Genomic DNA, 15378 nt, shown 5'->3' with positions numbered 1-15378 from the left:
GCAGCCGGGATTGGGCGGAGGAGGCGACGAGGGCAGGGGGCGGGGCCGCGGCGGGGTGGGGCGGAGGTGGAGGAACAGAACTGATTGGCCTGGGAGGGGCGGGGCGGGGCTGAGGCAGCGAGGAGGTCGGGGACTCCACACCGCCTGGCTGGACCGGGCGGGGCTGCAGGTGAAGCACACCGATTGGATCTTTCTGAGAGAAGGGGCTGGCAGAGCAAGGTGTTAAGGGGGCGGGCAGGGCAGGGAAAACGGAGGAGGTGGGACTAGATATGAGATAGAGATCTGATTGAACTGAAGAAAGGAGCGGGCGGAGCAGAGGAAGGGGACACGTCCAAACTATTTAAAGACTCCTGACAGGCATGGGGGAGACGGTCCTGATTGGACAGAGAAGGGACCTAAAGCGCTGGCAAGCAGAACCCGGTGGGGAGGGGCGGATGGAGACAGCCGGGTTGGGTCCTTAACTCTGCTTGGTCGCGACAGGGCGGATGCTAAGAAGAGGCAGGGCCTAAGAAAGTTAGAAAATCGTCTTAATTGGGCTGGGAGAGTGAGGGGGCGATACTGAACGAGGGGCGGGAGCTGGAAATGAAGAGTAGAGAGTACTTTCACGCGAATGGCACTAGGCTGCCCTGAAAGGAGGAAGAAGGATGGAGACCCAGTGAGAAAGAGGGGACATTAGCGAGGCCTGGGAACCCGAGAGTGTCTGGCTAGGACTAAGAAAGAGGGCGAAGTGAGGAAGGGGAGGGGCCGGGGCTGCCAGCTTGGCCTGCTTAGACAGGGCTGGGCCGGGAGAATGATGGTCAGAATGGAGAAGGTGGGTGGGGTCTACGAAGGGTAGAAAACCTCTTGAAGGCGCTGTGGGAAGGCGAGACTAAGGGAGGAGCGGGGTTCTAAGAGGCTTGGAAGCAACCAGGCTAGGCGGGAGTGGGGCAGGGTTCAGAGTAGAGAAGGAGTAATGGGGACGCTACGGGGAAGGTGATACCTGCAGTGTACAAAGCTACTGGGCTGGTTGGAAGAATGGGACTTGGAATGGGGAGTCTTGGGGCTCAGAGAACCGGGGAGAGAGTCATAAGAGTCAGCGGGGCTTTAGATAGAGATACAAGAACTTTCAACTGGTGATGACAAAGGGACCAAGTCTACAAAACAGCAGACTGCAGACTGGAGAACCAGGGGATGGATGAGGACCGTTGAAGAGGGAGCCCTAAGGGCTGCGGAGGGGAGAAACCTAGGAGCAGGGAAGCCTTAGACCAGGCTGAGGAAATAGGGCGGGGCCAATGAGAAATGGGGAGGAGCTAGGTGGCCGATCGTCCCGGAGGGAGAGGAGATACGGAGAGCTGGGCGGGGCTAGCCGAGGGGCGTGTCCGGCCCCGCCCCCCCGGCTGGCCAGCCGCCGAGTAGCAAGGAGCAGGCGCTGGGGCGGGGCCAGCGGCTGCTGCCGGGGCTGCGGCGGGAGGAGGCGGTGCCTGCGGGAGCGAAGGGGGAGGGTCAGGGGCTGCAGGCTTCCTCCCGCTGCACTGTCCCTGGCCCGCCGCCTCCCTCTGCAGGTGCGGCGGCTGGTTCGTATCGCCTACCCACTCACCCTCGCTCCCGTTTCTGCGTCTCTCGATGTCTTTCTCTCCCCTTTCTCTGAGTTATTTGTCCCCTCGTCTCTGTCCTCGCCACTCTGGGACTCTGGCCCATTGTTCTCTGAATCTGTCCCCCCCCTCCCCTGAGTCTTTGCCGCCTTCGAAGGCTCAGTCTCTCCTCTCCCCCAACTGTGTCTCCTTCCCCTCACCCCCAGTCTCTCCTGATCTCTGTACCTTTTTTTCAGGAATTTGCCTCTCTCTGGGTCTCTGTCCCTCCTCGTTGTGTCTCTGTCCTCCATGCCCGAGCCCCCCGCCAGCCTGTCCCCTCTCTGGATCTCTGTCCCTCCAGCCCTCTGTCCCTCTTCGTGCCTCTATCCTCCACTCCCCTCTCCCAGTCTGTACCCTCCACCCCGTCCCTGCTCATTCATTTGCGTTTCTGTCCTCCTTGCTCTTGTTCACTGATAACGTCCCTCCCGGTGTCTTCTTCCCCTCCTCTGTAAAGTGCCTTTTCTCCTTCTGATCTTTCTCTTTCTCCGTCGCCTTATGCGGGTCTCTATCCCTGCTCCCCGTGTCTCTTTCACCCCCTCTGAGTCTTCATCCCCACTTCCTTGGGACTTTGTCCCGCTGTCCTTTGGTTCCTGACCCCCCCCCCCCATCACCCCCTTTAACCCCCATCCTGGCCAGGACTCGAGGCTGCGTCACTGCGGAGAGAGTTGCAGAAGTGGGGCCTGTCCTGCAGACCAGGGAGGTAGTTTCCCTCACTCCCCAGACCCTGGGCTCCCCCACTGCCCGCAATTCACTATCCTTAATCCAGTATCCTTGGGCAGCCCTCAAGCCCCCAGTGGGACCCAGGAAGGCAGAGAAAAGACATCGGAGCTTCTTACTCCTCTCTGCCCTGAATTCTGGTGTATCCCCAAGCAGAAGCAGTGAATCTTGAGGTGAGGGACTGGGCTTAGGTTGAGGCTTGGGTTGAGTTAGTTTTCTGAGCAAGTTGGGAGTGGGGGTGGTGGCTGGAACAGGGGTTGAGTAGGCACTGAGGGGGGGGAGTAGGGGCTAGAATTAGGACCTAAATCAGCCACCCTCACTTATATCCTCTCCCCTCCCCCCAACTCTACTTTTCTCTTCTGCTTTTGACAGCAGCCAGGCACGGGATCAAGTTACCAAATCAGCATTTTTTTGCAGAGGTCAGAAGGTGTGGGAGAAGGTGTGAGGGAGGGGAGGGGGCTGCCATAGGGGAGAATATGGGATAAAACTCCAGATTAGAGACCATGTGAGCAAGGAGGAAGACCCCGGGCAAGGAATAACAGAATAGTCCAGACTCCATCAGGCCCTGGGAAAACTGAATGCCATCCCTCCTTCATGGCCCTCCCCAGACCCTACCAGGATATGTGGGGGTTTTGTGAGCCTTGATTCTGTACCCATGGGGTAGGCTTCTGGAGGCATAATGTGGGCTCCGGTTATGGGGTACCCAGCCCTGCCAACAGGCTAGAGGGAAGTGGACTCAATTTTTGGCGATAGACACCAGTAGGGTGTAAGCCAATGTCTGTCCTCGTCTTCAGACCTTTCCCACCCTTCCTCCTTCCCAATCTATCCTTTCTCTGGTCCTCCAGGAGCAAAATTACTGAAAACTCCAAACTCCTACCTCCGTCATCCGCGGCGCCCTCTCCTAACCCTCCTCCCCCATTCTCCAACGCGCTGGAATTGGGAAAGGGTCTTCCGCTTCGCGATTTCTAGGACCCCAGCCTTGTGCGTCCGCTCCCATTCCCATCAGATTCCCCAAATCTAGGAAAGAGAGTCTCCCGAACACTAAAGCTGGAAATATGGAGACTCTCTACCTAGGATCCATGTTCCCCTAGACCCCTCTAAGAACCTTGGCCCCCAAAGCTCGTTATTAAGAAAGAATCTCTCCGCTGAGATTTTTGAGTCCCCATCTCCCGGGTCTCCCGCCTCCAAAACTGGGATTTGGGCCGTCTTACCGCCCCCGGACCCTGTGCCTTCTCCCCCTCCCCCGTACTCACCCCAAGTCGAGGCGGGGCGGGGATGGGGGAATCCGGGGCTGGCGTTGGGGGAGGGGTGACCCAGCCCCGGCAGCTCAGGGCAGCAAGAGGCTGTGGAGGGGGGGAATGACATCATCGCCGGAGGAGGGACAGCACAGCTCCCCCCAACCCGGGGGCTTCAAGCCCCGCCTTTATGGCGGACCCAGGGGTCTCCGAATCCCAAAGGGAGAGAGAAAGGAGATGAAGTCTGCGGGAATCATATTCCATCCCCTTAAAACAAGGGTTGAAAAGCCCTTTACGATTTAGCCACCACCCCCCACTGCCACCTGTCGCTGCCGTCGCGACCTGTCGCCTCCCACGCATGTTGTGGCTGCGCCCGCCCCCGGCAACAGGAGAACGCGGCCTGGAATACAAGGTCCATGATGCTCCGCGATACCGAGCTCCTTTTTCTATGGGCGGCATAGGCGAAGGGCTTCATGGGATTCGTAGTACAAGACCCTCGCACCGCTGTGAGCCCTGCCCTGGAGAAAAGGAGTGATACCTTTCTCCTTCCTTCCTCAACTCCAGATTGTTGAACACTAATTTATCTCTCCAAAAATAGTGTATTAAAAAAAAAAAAGGAACCCAGGTAGGGTCAATGTAAATAACGGATTTTTACTGAGTAGCTGGGCCTCGGCTACTACTCGGTGCGCAGGCGCCTAGCCTGGGCGCCAGCCGGAGAACTGCGCCTGCGCGGACCCACCCCCTTGTGGTCCGGCTCGTAGAGGGCTGGCGCGCGCCAAACCCACTCGGGCACCGCCTGTTAGGTTTCCGCGGTCGAAGACTGCAACGTGGGCCCCCAAGAAGACATCGCCGAGAATCCAGAGGGGCCCTGTGGGCGGAGGTATGTCCAGGGCCTGGAAGCCAGACAAGCAGAGGCGGACACCACCCCGAGCAATCTGCAAGGCGACAAGACAGGCCGCTCAGTGCGTGTCACGCGCACGGAACCTCCTCTTCCCTGGGAGCCAGAGCTTTGCCCTGCCCACTATTCCGGGCACCAGAAGTGTTTCTGGGGCCTCTGCTCCGGCCTCGTGACGTCTCATTCCCAGCTCCATCCTCTCAAATCCCATCTTATTGTATCACTCTGACTTGTGACGGCCACCTACCTGGATGACATAGTCCTGGGCCGTGAGGTTAAACCAGACCCCCCCAAGGAGGAAGGAGATTGGAGGGAGCGTTGGGATTTCTGAGCACTGGATGAGGTACTGAAGAAGAAGAGGAACAAGTGGAATTAGGTACTCAGGGCCTTGTATGGTCAAGCTCTGCTGCCTTCTCTGGCCTTACTGGCTCTTCTGCCCTCATGTAATTATTGCTACTTCCTTTAGGCGCCCTTTTGATCAAACCTTTTACTCCATCCACCTGTAGATCAAAAACTGCTAGCCCAATGAGGCGCATTGAGCCCATGGTGTATCTAAGTTGTCTTACACTGTGTCAAAAATGTGTTGAAAATTATTTACCAACTGTACACCACGGTGGTACAGACTCCAAGTGATATCCTTGGAGTCTGCTGCTGTGCAACCTTAGACGAATTGCTGAACCTCTCTGTGCCCCGTTTCCAATTTGTAGGTGTAGTTGATGGTAATACTTCACAGAGGTGTTGTGTAAGAAATAAATGAGTTTGGAAAACTGCCCGACACATAGTGTCATTATTCACAAATCATGAGGTTTCAAATAATGTTTTCAGCTTTCTCCCAACAAAGCATAAGATCTGACTTTGCCTACATGGAAACATGGCTGGAACTGAGTGGCTGGGAGCTGCCCTTTTTAGATTGATGGGGCACCTGCTTTCTAGTTTGCCTCCAATCCCACCACTCCCAACTACCTAAGAATACAATATTAGGTTACTGTAAATGACTACCAGGAAGTTTATCTTCCTTAAAAACCAGTACTAATTGCCTTGTTGGGAAGGCAAGGAATGGTGAGAAGTTAATTTCCAGTGTACATCTCTCTTGAGAGATAACAGCATCACAGTATTATTCTAAGTACCTTAAGTGGGTTAATTGATTCAATCCTCACAACATACCTAAGAGGTGAGTTTTAGTGACCCTACTTCAGAGGTCAGGAAACTGAGGCCAAGGAACATTAAGTGACTTGTCTGAGACAGCACAGCTGTTAAGTGGCAGAGCTGGAACCCAACCAGGGTAACCGAGCCACTATGATGTACCTGGTTCCCTTGGCTCATTACAAGTCCACGCTTTAGGCATTTGGCTCAGAATCCCCACAAACTGCATTTTCTCTACCCTCTTAGAAGTATCAAAGAACACAGAGAGCCACAGAAATTCTGACCTGGAAGGACCCTCCCCCCACCCAGGAGCTGCAGGGCCTCGTAGATGTGAGTGAGCAGCTTTTATGTTGCGCTGTGGCCCCCTCCATGCTTGAAACTCTTTGCATGGCTTCTCTGAGCCTCCTTCACTTGCCAGGGGCTCCTCCCCTGCCTCTGGCTGCTCCTGCCCTGTCTCCACATCTACTCTACATGGATGTTCCCCAAGGCTGCTCCTGCAACCTCTTCTCCCATGGCAGAAGGGCTGTCTGAGGGCTGATGGCCCCTAAATATTCCTGAGCTTCCTCCACACCTTCCCAGACACCCCCAGGCTCCTTAGGCTTCTCACTCCCATCCAGCCCTGAATAAACATGCATCGCCATCTCCTCCTGTCCACAATCATGCAGCCGATGTCTAGGAGGTGTCCTTGCTGCCTCCAACTACCCCTCCCCCCCAGCCTGTCACTTAGGATGGGCAGTGCCTTTTGCCCTGGGATACCTCTTAAGCACCTATTCCCACCCTCGGGCCCTAACATGGTGCCTAGTGTTTGCCATCAAAACTCCACCAGACACTGGGTCCTCACCTCCCCCAACAGCAAGGAGAATCCTCCAATGGCTGCATTCAGGGCCTGGATCTCTTCAGTGGGTCCTGTGATGAGGGATGTACCTGTGTCCAGGATGGCAGCACAGCCCTGGGCACAAAGAATCAGCCCAGTGCCCACCTTCACACTGTGAGGGGGCAAGGGGTAGACATTGAAGCCAGTGTCCTAGGAGTCTAGGCCCTCAGCTGTCCTTCCCTCAAATATAGGAGCCCTAGCCCCTCCTCCCTTAGACCCAGGAGTCTGGGCCCCCAGCTCCTTCTCCCTCAGACCCAGGAATCCAGGCCCCCAGCCCCTCCTCTCTCAGATCCACGAGTCTGGGCCCCCAGCCCCCTCCTCCCTCAGACCCAGGAGTCCGGGCCTCCAGCTCCTCCCAGGATACTGGAAATCAGGCTCTAGCCCATTCCTCCCAGACCTAGGTGGCCAGGTCCCTCACCGCTCCATGTGGATCTGCCAGTAGGCAGGGACCGTGACTGGCAAGAAAGTGAGGGGTGGGATATAGTGAGCTGGATCGGAGCCACCCAGGACCAGCTCTCCTCCATCCACTGCTTCAGGATCCCTGCAGAAGCAAAGTGCTTTCAGTTTCATGGGTATCTGCCTTGCCAGCCCCAGAAGGGGCCAAGGAAGGGAATTCCTGCCAATGCAAGGTCTCCAGGTTCTAGATGGGGTAAGTGGGATGCAGGCAGGGTCTGATGTTGGGACTGGAAGCAAAGCAAGAATTGAAGAGAAATAGGACTGTTCTTGATGATGATCAGGACCGTAGGGTGCTGGGGGCTTTTTTTTTTTAATAATTTTTTTTATTTATTTATGATAGTCACACAGAGAGAGAGGGGGGCGGGGGCAGAGACACAGGCAGAGGGAGAAGCAGGCTCCATGCACCGGGAGCCCGACGTGGGATTCGATTCCGGGTCTCCAGGATGACGCCCAGGGCCAAAGGCAGGCGCCAAACCGCTGCGCCACCCAGGGATCCCTGCTGGGGGCTTCTGAAGTGAGGGTGGGGCCTCTAGGTTTGGCTGTGGAAGGTGGAAATCTTGGGGTGGAATTTAAGTGGAGCGTCGGGGTTTGTGAATTGGCTCTGGCCTAGGTGTGACTTGGGTAGAAGTGCAATGGCTTCCTGGGTGCGTGGTGAGACTTTCTGAATTGTAACTCTCACAGTTCAGAGGTGGTAGACTTCCTAGTTGGTTGAGAGGGGCAGGAGGAAGGACGGTGATTTCTGGAAGGGTAGGAAGAGAGGATCTACCCACCGGGGGCTTCCTGAGTGGGTTGGACATCCGGGTAACTGAATAGGCATAGGATTTTATGCCTGTGGGGGATGGGCCTCCAGAAGAAAGGTGGGGACTTCCTGGGTGGTGGGTGGGGCTTTCTGAGCCTGTGGTTGAGCTTCCTAACAGGTAGGTGGGACTTCTTGGGTTAAAATGGGTAACTTCTGGGGCACCTGGGTGGCTCAATTGGTTAAGCATCTGCCTTCAGCTCAGATCCTCCTGGGATCCTCGGATCCTGGGATCGAGCCGTACGTCAGGCTCCCTGCTCAGGGAGAGTCAGCTTCTCCATCTCCCTGCCTTCTGCTTGTGCTTTCTCTCGATCTCTCCCCACTCTCTCTCAAATAAATAAATAAAATATTTTTAAAAAATAAAATAAAATGCATAACTTCTGACTTCTGGAATGTATTCTTTTTTTTTTTTTTTTATGATAGTCACACAGAGAGAGAGAGAAGCAGAGACACAGGCAGAGGGAGAAGCAGGCTCCATGCACCGGGAGCCCGATGTGGGACTTGATCCCGGGTCTCCAGGATCACGCCCCAGGCCAAAGGCAGGCGCTAAACCGCTGCGCCACCCAGGGATCCCTGGAATGTATTCTTAAATGGCATTTGGACTTTATGGTGAAGAGGAGATTCCTAAGTTGAGTAGGTAGGGAATGAAGTTTCCTGGTTTGGGTTTGAAACATGGAGCATTTGAAATGATAGTGAGAGGGACTCCTGGGTGGCTCAGTGGTTGAGCATCTGCCTTTGGCTCAGGGCATGATCCCAGGGTCCTGGGATTGAGTTCCACATTGGGCTGCCTGCAGGAAGCCTGCTTCTCCCTCTGCCTGTGTCTTTGCCTCTCTCTCTGTGTCTCATGAATATATATATATATATATATATGGAATGATGGTGTGTCTTCAGAAGGTCTTAAGTTTGCTTGGTGAGCGGGACTTTTGAACAAGTGTTACTTATATTGGGTAGGTGACTTGGTGAGTGGAGGATGAGACTTCCTTTATTGGGTAAGGGACTTTCTGAAAATAGACAACCCTACTTCTGGGGGCTAGGACTCATAGGAAGGTAGACCCTTCGCCTTTACCTGTTGAGATAGAAGGAGAAGACAGGCTTATCCAGTAGCCCCTGGTCCACCAGTAAATCCAGCGGGGGCTGAACTCCTCCCACAGCCAGAATGGGGAAACCGAGGCCCAGTATTCCATCGAAGTGGGCTAAAGTGAAGACCAGGCTGGGCTCCCACAGCGCCTCTCCAAAAATCACTGATGCACTCTTAACTCCTCCAATCTAAGGATAGATTCACATGGGCAAATTACTTCTTGGAAGACATAACCCTGAGATTTTCCAAACCAAGGCATGAATCTGGAGACATCTGAAAACAACTCCGACTGTCTAGAAAGCTTTGCTTCCCCACTTAGGAAGCCCACTCCTTTAACCAAAAAGCCCCACCCCCACTTCAGAAGCCCCGCCTCCCACTTCAGAAGCTTCATCCACTTGCCTAGGTAGCTCCACCTCCTAAACCACTTCCCTAAGCCAGATCATATGAGTCTGGCTAATATTAGATCATATTAGAAACATTAGGGTTCTCCCAGGCTCAAGTCTTCCTGGGGTCAATGGTCACGCACAGTCAGCTTGTCCTCACTCAGGATGCCATCTAGCCTCCCAGTTCCATATTGAATGGCAAACTTGGTCCCATTGGGTTGGAATGAGCTGGAGGCTTTGGAGTTGTAGCGGTGGTGGAACCCTAGGACAGAAGATCAGGGAAGTGTCACTGGGGAAAGGGAATCTCCCCAACACCTCCTGCCTTGGTGAACTTGTCACCTGTGAGGGCATGTCAGAAGAGAACAGTGCCTCAGATATCCTTGGCAAGCCAAGAAGCAGCCTCCTCCCCTTCTCCCATCACCCCTGTTCAGCCTTATTCTCCCCCATGAAAGCTCACAGCAGGGCAGACTGAAGAAGTGGCATCTTATGGATGGGACCCAGAGATTGGAGGAGCCAGTGTCAAAGATGACAGAGAAGTTTTGCGGGGGTGTTCCCAGTCCAATTTCCCCATAATACTGGACCTGATGGCAAAACGGGAGAGAAGGAAAATGAAGAGCTTGACTTCTTAAGCGCGGAGAAGGGGAGGGACTCTCTGAGACTGTGACTCACATTCATGTAGTTAGAGAGAGGTACAAAGACAGGGTTATCCCCAGAGGATGGTACCCCCAAACTGGGGGGCACCGTTGGCTTCCCCCATCCCCTCAGTGAGTTCAGGGTCTTGAGTCCAGGGTAGACTCGGCGGAGAGGAATCCTGTAGGAGAGAATACTGACAGTTAGGAAACTACTCTTCCTGGAGACCGCGTATAACAGAATTTCCCAAATAGGATGTAATGACAAAGCAAATGTCTCTATGGCCCTACAGTAACTGTCATTACCAGAAACCCTACAATAACAGCCTCCCAGGAAAACTAACCAAACATATCAAACCATGGTGACAAATTTCCCCCAAAGACTCTACAAGAGTGAGCCATCCCAAACAGACCTTCCCCAAAATCTTTCAATAAGAGACTTCCAATTAAAATAAGTCATTCTCAGGAAACAGATATTCACAAAGGTTTTCGAAGACCCTAAACATAAAACTAGCCTTTGTAAAGATCCTGGCATGCTTCACATCATGATGCTGAAGGCTATTTTCCTCACTATTCGTGGGGGAGGAGAGTACAAGCATCAAATCCCAATTTCACTCTTCACACTAAACTACATTCCAGATAATCAAAGACCTAAGGTGAAATGTAATATCATAATATTGCAAGAGCACTAGAACGAAGTAAAATGTTTCAGTAACTCTGGCTTTTCAAAGCATGATAAGAAGATCAGAAATCACTGGAGAGCCAGACACCTGGGTGGCTCAGCAGTTGAATGCCTGCCTTTGGGCCAGGGTGTGATCCTAGAGTCCCAGGATCAAGTCCCACATCGGGCTCCCTGCATGGAACATGCTTCTCTCTCTGCTTATGTCTCTGCCTCTCTCTCTGTGTCTCTCATGAATAAATAAATAAAATCTTTAAAAAGAAAGAAAAAAATCACTGGGGAGAATATTGATGAGTGGGACTCCAAAATTTTATTTATTTTTTAAAGATTATTTATTTATTCATGAGAGACACACAGAGAAAGAGGCAGAGACACAGGCAGAGAGAGAAGCAGGCTCCATGCAGGGAGCCCGACATGGGACTTGATCCCCGGTCTCCAGGATCACCCTCTGGGCTGAAGGCAGAACTAAACCGCTGAGCCACCCGAGCTGCCCGGAACTCTAAAATTTTAAACCTTTGTACTTCCTTCCCCCAACACACAAAGCTGTTAAAAAAAAAAGTTTTAAAAAATCAAGGGGAAATAATTACAAGTTATATGTCAAAGAGTTAATATCTCTAATATGCAAAGAGTTCTTTGCAAATAAACAAATAAGAATAAGATAAACCACCCAGGGATCCCTGGGTGGCGCAGCGGTTTAGCGCCTGCCTTTGGCCCAGGGCGCGATCCTGGAGACCTGGGATTGAATCCCACGTCGGGCTCCCGGTGCATGGAGCCTGCTTCTCCCTCTGCCTGTGTCTCTGCCTCTCTCTCTCTCTCTCTCTCTCTCTCTGTGACTATCATAAATTAATAAAAATTAAAAAAAAAAAAAAGATAAACCACCCAGCATTGGGAGACAATTCTCCATGCTTCTCTCACATTTTCACAGAGGGACTGACTACCTTTGCCAAAGATTTCTTTTAATGAACAGCCTTGGGAGAGAGAGTGTCTCCCTCTGGGGCAAAAAGCAAACAGGTTTATAATCCATTATAAAAGGTTCAGGGTCCCTAAACTTAGGGTTCCTCTCCTGTATTGCACCTCACTGCATGTGCAAGTCAAAACCAGCCCTCTTCATCTCACCCTGTGGGTACTGGGGCTCAGAGAACTGATGCCCTGGCTACTACTGTTGCCAGGAGTAATAACCTGTCCTTGTCTCTGACCTAGGGGTCTTATGCCTTCTATGAGCAGCCATGAAACTGTGGCAAGCTAACTTCACAGTTCTTGACATTTGGTAGGAAAATAGGCAAAGGACATAAACCGGTAATTTGCAAAAGAAATCAAACCAATTTCTAAACAATTAACATCTTTTTATGTTAGATGTTGAACCCCAATTGTCATCAAAGGAATATAAATGACAAGAATCAGAAACCTTTTTTGAACCTGCAAATTGGCAAAGAACTAAGAATATTCACTGTTGGCTAGAGGCTTAGATTGATATAAAACTCTCTGGAGGAGGATTGGGCAAATATATATCATAGAGTTTAAAATTGTACACACCTCTCAACCCAACTTAATTTCAGTGAATTCCATCTACAGGAGATCACTGGACAAGTGCACAAATATGTTTATGAGGATTTATCTAATTTTGAAAACTGGAGATGAGGCACCTGGGTGGCTCAGTGGTTGAGCATCTGCCTTTGGCTCTCAGGTCATGATCCTGGGGTCCTGGGATGGAGTCCCACATCGGGCTCCCTGCAGGGAGCCTGCTTCTCCCTCTGCCTTTGTCTCTGCCTCTCTCTCTCTGTCTCATGAATAAATAAATAAAATCTTAACAAAAAAAGAAAACTGGAGATCAACTAGGTAGGACTTGGCTCTGTGATGGAACATGCATAGAATGGAGTCCAATCAATCACTAAAAAGGAGAAAGGAGATCTTTATGCCAGTGGTTCTCAAACTAGCAGGAAGAGGAATCACCTAGAGCAATGGGCAAAGTTTTTTGTAAAAACTTTGCCTGCCGTTTGTCTCTGTTGGAACTGCTCAACTCTTACTAGTATAGCACAAAGGCAGTCCTAGACAACATGTCTGGGTTTTGTCAAACTCCATTTGCAAAACAAAGACAAAAGCAAAACAAAAAAACAAAAACAAAACAAAACAAACAAACAAAAAAAACAGGTGGCAGGATGAATTTGGCTGTGGAGCTTGGTGTTTGCCAACCCCTGACCTAGAGTTGAAATTCAGAGCTTGTAGTTTCTGATTGACTAGGTCTGAGGTAGAGCCTGAGAATTTGCATTTCTAACAGGTTCCTGGGTCATGTGGATGCTGTTGGTTCTGAAATAACTCAGAGAACCACTGCCCTTTGCCCTGGCTTGGGAAATGGTTGTGATTTATTAGGTTCAAAAAGCAGCTTAGCAAACATCCTGTGCAGTAATATTTTTGTACCTTCTTATTGTCATTCCTGAGAGCCGTGCTCCCTCCCTCACATCTTTGCCACACACTCCCCTGCCCCCGCTGCCATGACCAATCTTTGAGAGGCTCAAGAATGTCAAGTGGAGAAAATGTTTCCTGGAAGAGGACCCTCCTTCTCCCCATCAAGAGTTCCAGGAGATGGGAGAACAGAGGAGAGGAAGTGAGAGGTGGGGGAGAGCATCAGGCCAGGGGAGCGGGGAGGTCACTGGGGCCCCCAAAACTGGACTTCCAGAGACCTAACCAGTTTGGAAGATGTGAATCTGGGGGAGTCACAGCTCTGAGTCTCCAAGATCTTGTTGGGCTAGGGGTGTGGGGAGTTGTATGTCTGGAGACCCCAGGACCAGTTCATCAGAGCTCAGGGTGGCATCTGGAGGGTGCTCCCAAAAACTTGTCAGGAAAGGGGAGAGAATGGGGAGTCCCCCAGTTGAAGGTCTCAGAGTTGGAAGACCTCGGACTAAAAGGGTTTCCCTAAGGTTTCGCTCTTAGTTCATATGGAGTAGAAGCCCCGCGGGGATGAGAGCCCCTGTTTGGAGATCTGCAAACCCAAGAGATAGGAGTCATGGGTCTTGAGGTGCCAGGTTTAGGAACCAGTGAACTAGGGGTCCCAGACTTAAATGGCGAGAAGGGAGAGTCTGTCCTGGATTTGGGGTGGTGATAGGGTCCCCAGTACCGGATCAGCGAGGCCCGGGCAGGCTCCACGATCAGCGGCAGTGGCAGCAGCGGCAGCAGCAGCGCTAGCGGCAACATCTTTAGGGACCCGATGTAGACGCTTCGGTTCTTTCCCCAGAGACTCCACCCTGTGCACCGCCCACCTCCGGGGTCCGGAGGCGAGGTGACCAAGAAGTGAAGTCTCTTAGCGGGTGAGGGAGGACGGAGTGGAGGGAGGGTGCGGTCAGAAAGCGGCAGGTGTTTTTGGAGGGATGTGTGGAGTAGTTTTGTAGGGTCGCCAGAAGGGTCAGCTCGTGTCGTGGGCTCGCCTCCATCGCAACTCCAAGTGGAGGGAGGTCTCCTGCGGCTCCACCCCCATCCCCCCTCAATCCTTCAGGTACTGTCGCTTTTATTTGTGACTTTCATTTCACTTCACTTTTCTGAGACTCATTAACCACAAGAGTTTTCTTGGGCAAGCGAAGAGATGGGCGGGCTTTGTGAAGATGAAGGATCTGGAGGGAAGGGGAAGAGGGTTAGACTAGAGGCGCTCTGTCTCATAAATGGGACCCCCAACTCTTAAGAGGTTTATTTGGAAAATTCTGAAACACACACCAATAAAAGTAGCCCATAGCCCCATCGCCATCGAAAGAGCATCAAAATAATTGGCAGTGTCTTTATCTCTGGGCCTACCACCTTTTTCATTAACTAAATTTCTCAAATATTAAATGAGCATCAGAAAAATCTGGTTAGGGACGCCTGGGTGGCTCAGCGGTTGAGTGTCTGCCTTTGGCTCAGGGCGTGATCCCGAGTCCCGAGATCGGTCCCACATCGGGCTCCCTGCATGGAGCCTGCTTCTCCCTCTCCCTGTGTCTCTGCCTCTCTCTCTCTCTCTCTGCATCTCTCATGAATAAATACATAAAATCTTAAAAAAAAAAAAAAAAGAAAAGAAAAAGAAAACTCTGGTTAAAAGGCAGATTCCTTGGCAAAACGCACCTCCCCCCACCTCATTCCCCCCTCTTCCCCCCCATCCCCGCCCAGGGATCCTGATTCCAAAGACATAGAGCCCAAGAACCTGCATTTTTTCTTAAGATTATATTTTTAAAGATTTTCTTTATTTATTCATAAGAGACACAGAGGCAGAGACATAGGCAGAGGGAGAAGCAGGCTCCTCAGAGGGGGACTCCGATCCTGGAAACCCAGGATCACACCCTGAGCCAAAGGCAGAGATGCTCAACCACTGAGCCACCCAGGTGCCCAAGAACCTACATTTTTTAAAAAAAATTTTTATTTATTTATGATAGTCACACAGAGAGAGAGAGGCAGAGACACAGGCAGAGGGAGAAATTCGATTCCGGGTCTCCAGGATTGCGCCCTGGGCCAAAGGCAGGCGCTAAACCGCTGCGCCACCCAGGGATCCCCAAGAACCTACATTTTTAAACAAGCCCACTGATCAGGGAGCTGCAGGCCTTTCTAAGAAACTATTTGACGTGTTGGTTTTCTAACTTAGATTTACATATCAATATCAGCTGGCATGATTATTAAAGTAAGTAAAAGCAGACTTTACTTATTGACCAGTAAGGTTTCTTTGTCTTCAGTTAACCATATATCTTAAGAAAAATTTAGATGTAAAAAAAAAGAAAAATTTAGATGTAACTTACATATAGTAAAATGCACAAATTTTAAGTGCATGGCACTATGGCTTTGTTTATTTTCCCTGACAAATTATTATGAAAGATTTTTCAAGTGGATAGCAAAGTTGAAAGAATTGTATGCCAAACCCCATTACATACCAC

General features: G+C 51.5%; 1 protein-coding gene and 1 long non-coding RNA gene across 3 annotated transcripts; one reads left to right on the top strand and one right to left on the bottom strand.

Moving 5' to 3' along the window:
- Positions 1-1437: 1437 nt before the first annotated feature.
- Positions 1438-5232, top strand: LOC140601496 (uncharacterized). Of its 2 annotated transcripts, none has more exons than XR_012004511.1 (2): positions 1438-2500; positions 2703-5232. It is a non-coding gene; the product is annotated as an uncharacterized lncRNA (long non-coding RNA). The 2 variants fall into 2 exon arrangements; XR_012004506.1 differs by having other exon boundaries at positions 2700-5232.
- NAPSA (napsin A aspartic peptidase) lies at positions 4194-13940 on the bottom strand. The gene is made up of 9 exons (XM_072770481.1): positions 13608-13940; positions 9857-9998; positions 9645-9768; positions 9331-9449; positions 8793-8992; positions 6893-7015; positions 6442-6586; positions 4705-4803; positions 4194-4497 (listed from the first exon to the last, which is right to left on the bottom strand). Exons 1-9 carry the CDS (start codon positions 13682-13684, stop codon positions 4258-4260), a joined length of 1269 nt encoding a protein of 422 aa, XP_072626582.1. The 5' UTR covers positions 13685-13940; the 3' UTR covers positions 4194-4257.
- Positions 13941-15378: the final 1438 nt, after the last annotated feature.

This window comes from Canis lupus, chromosome 1 (genome assembly GCF_048164855.1).
Source record: "Canis lupus baileyi chromosome 1, mCanLup2.hap1, whole genome shotgun sequence".
In the NCBI taxonomy this organism is placed as follows: Eukaryota; Metazoa; Chordata; class Mammalia; order Carnivora; family Canidae; genus Canis; species Canis lupus.
The sequence above is the reverse complement of the archived record's forward strand: the minus strand, read 5'-3'. Positions and strand labels throughout refer to the sequence as shown.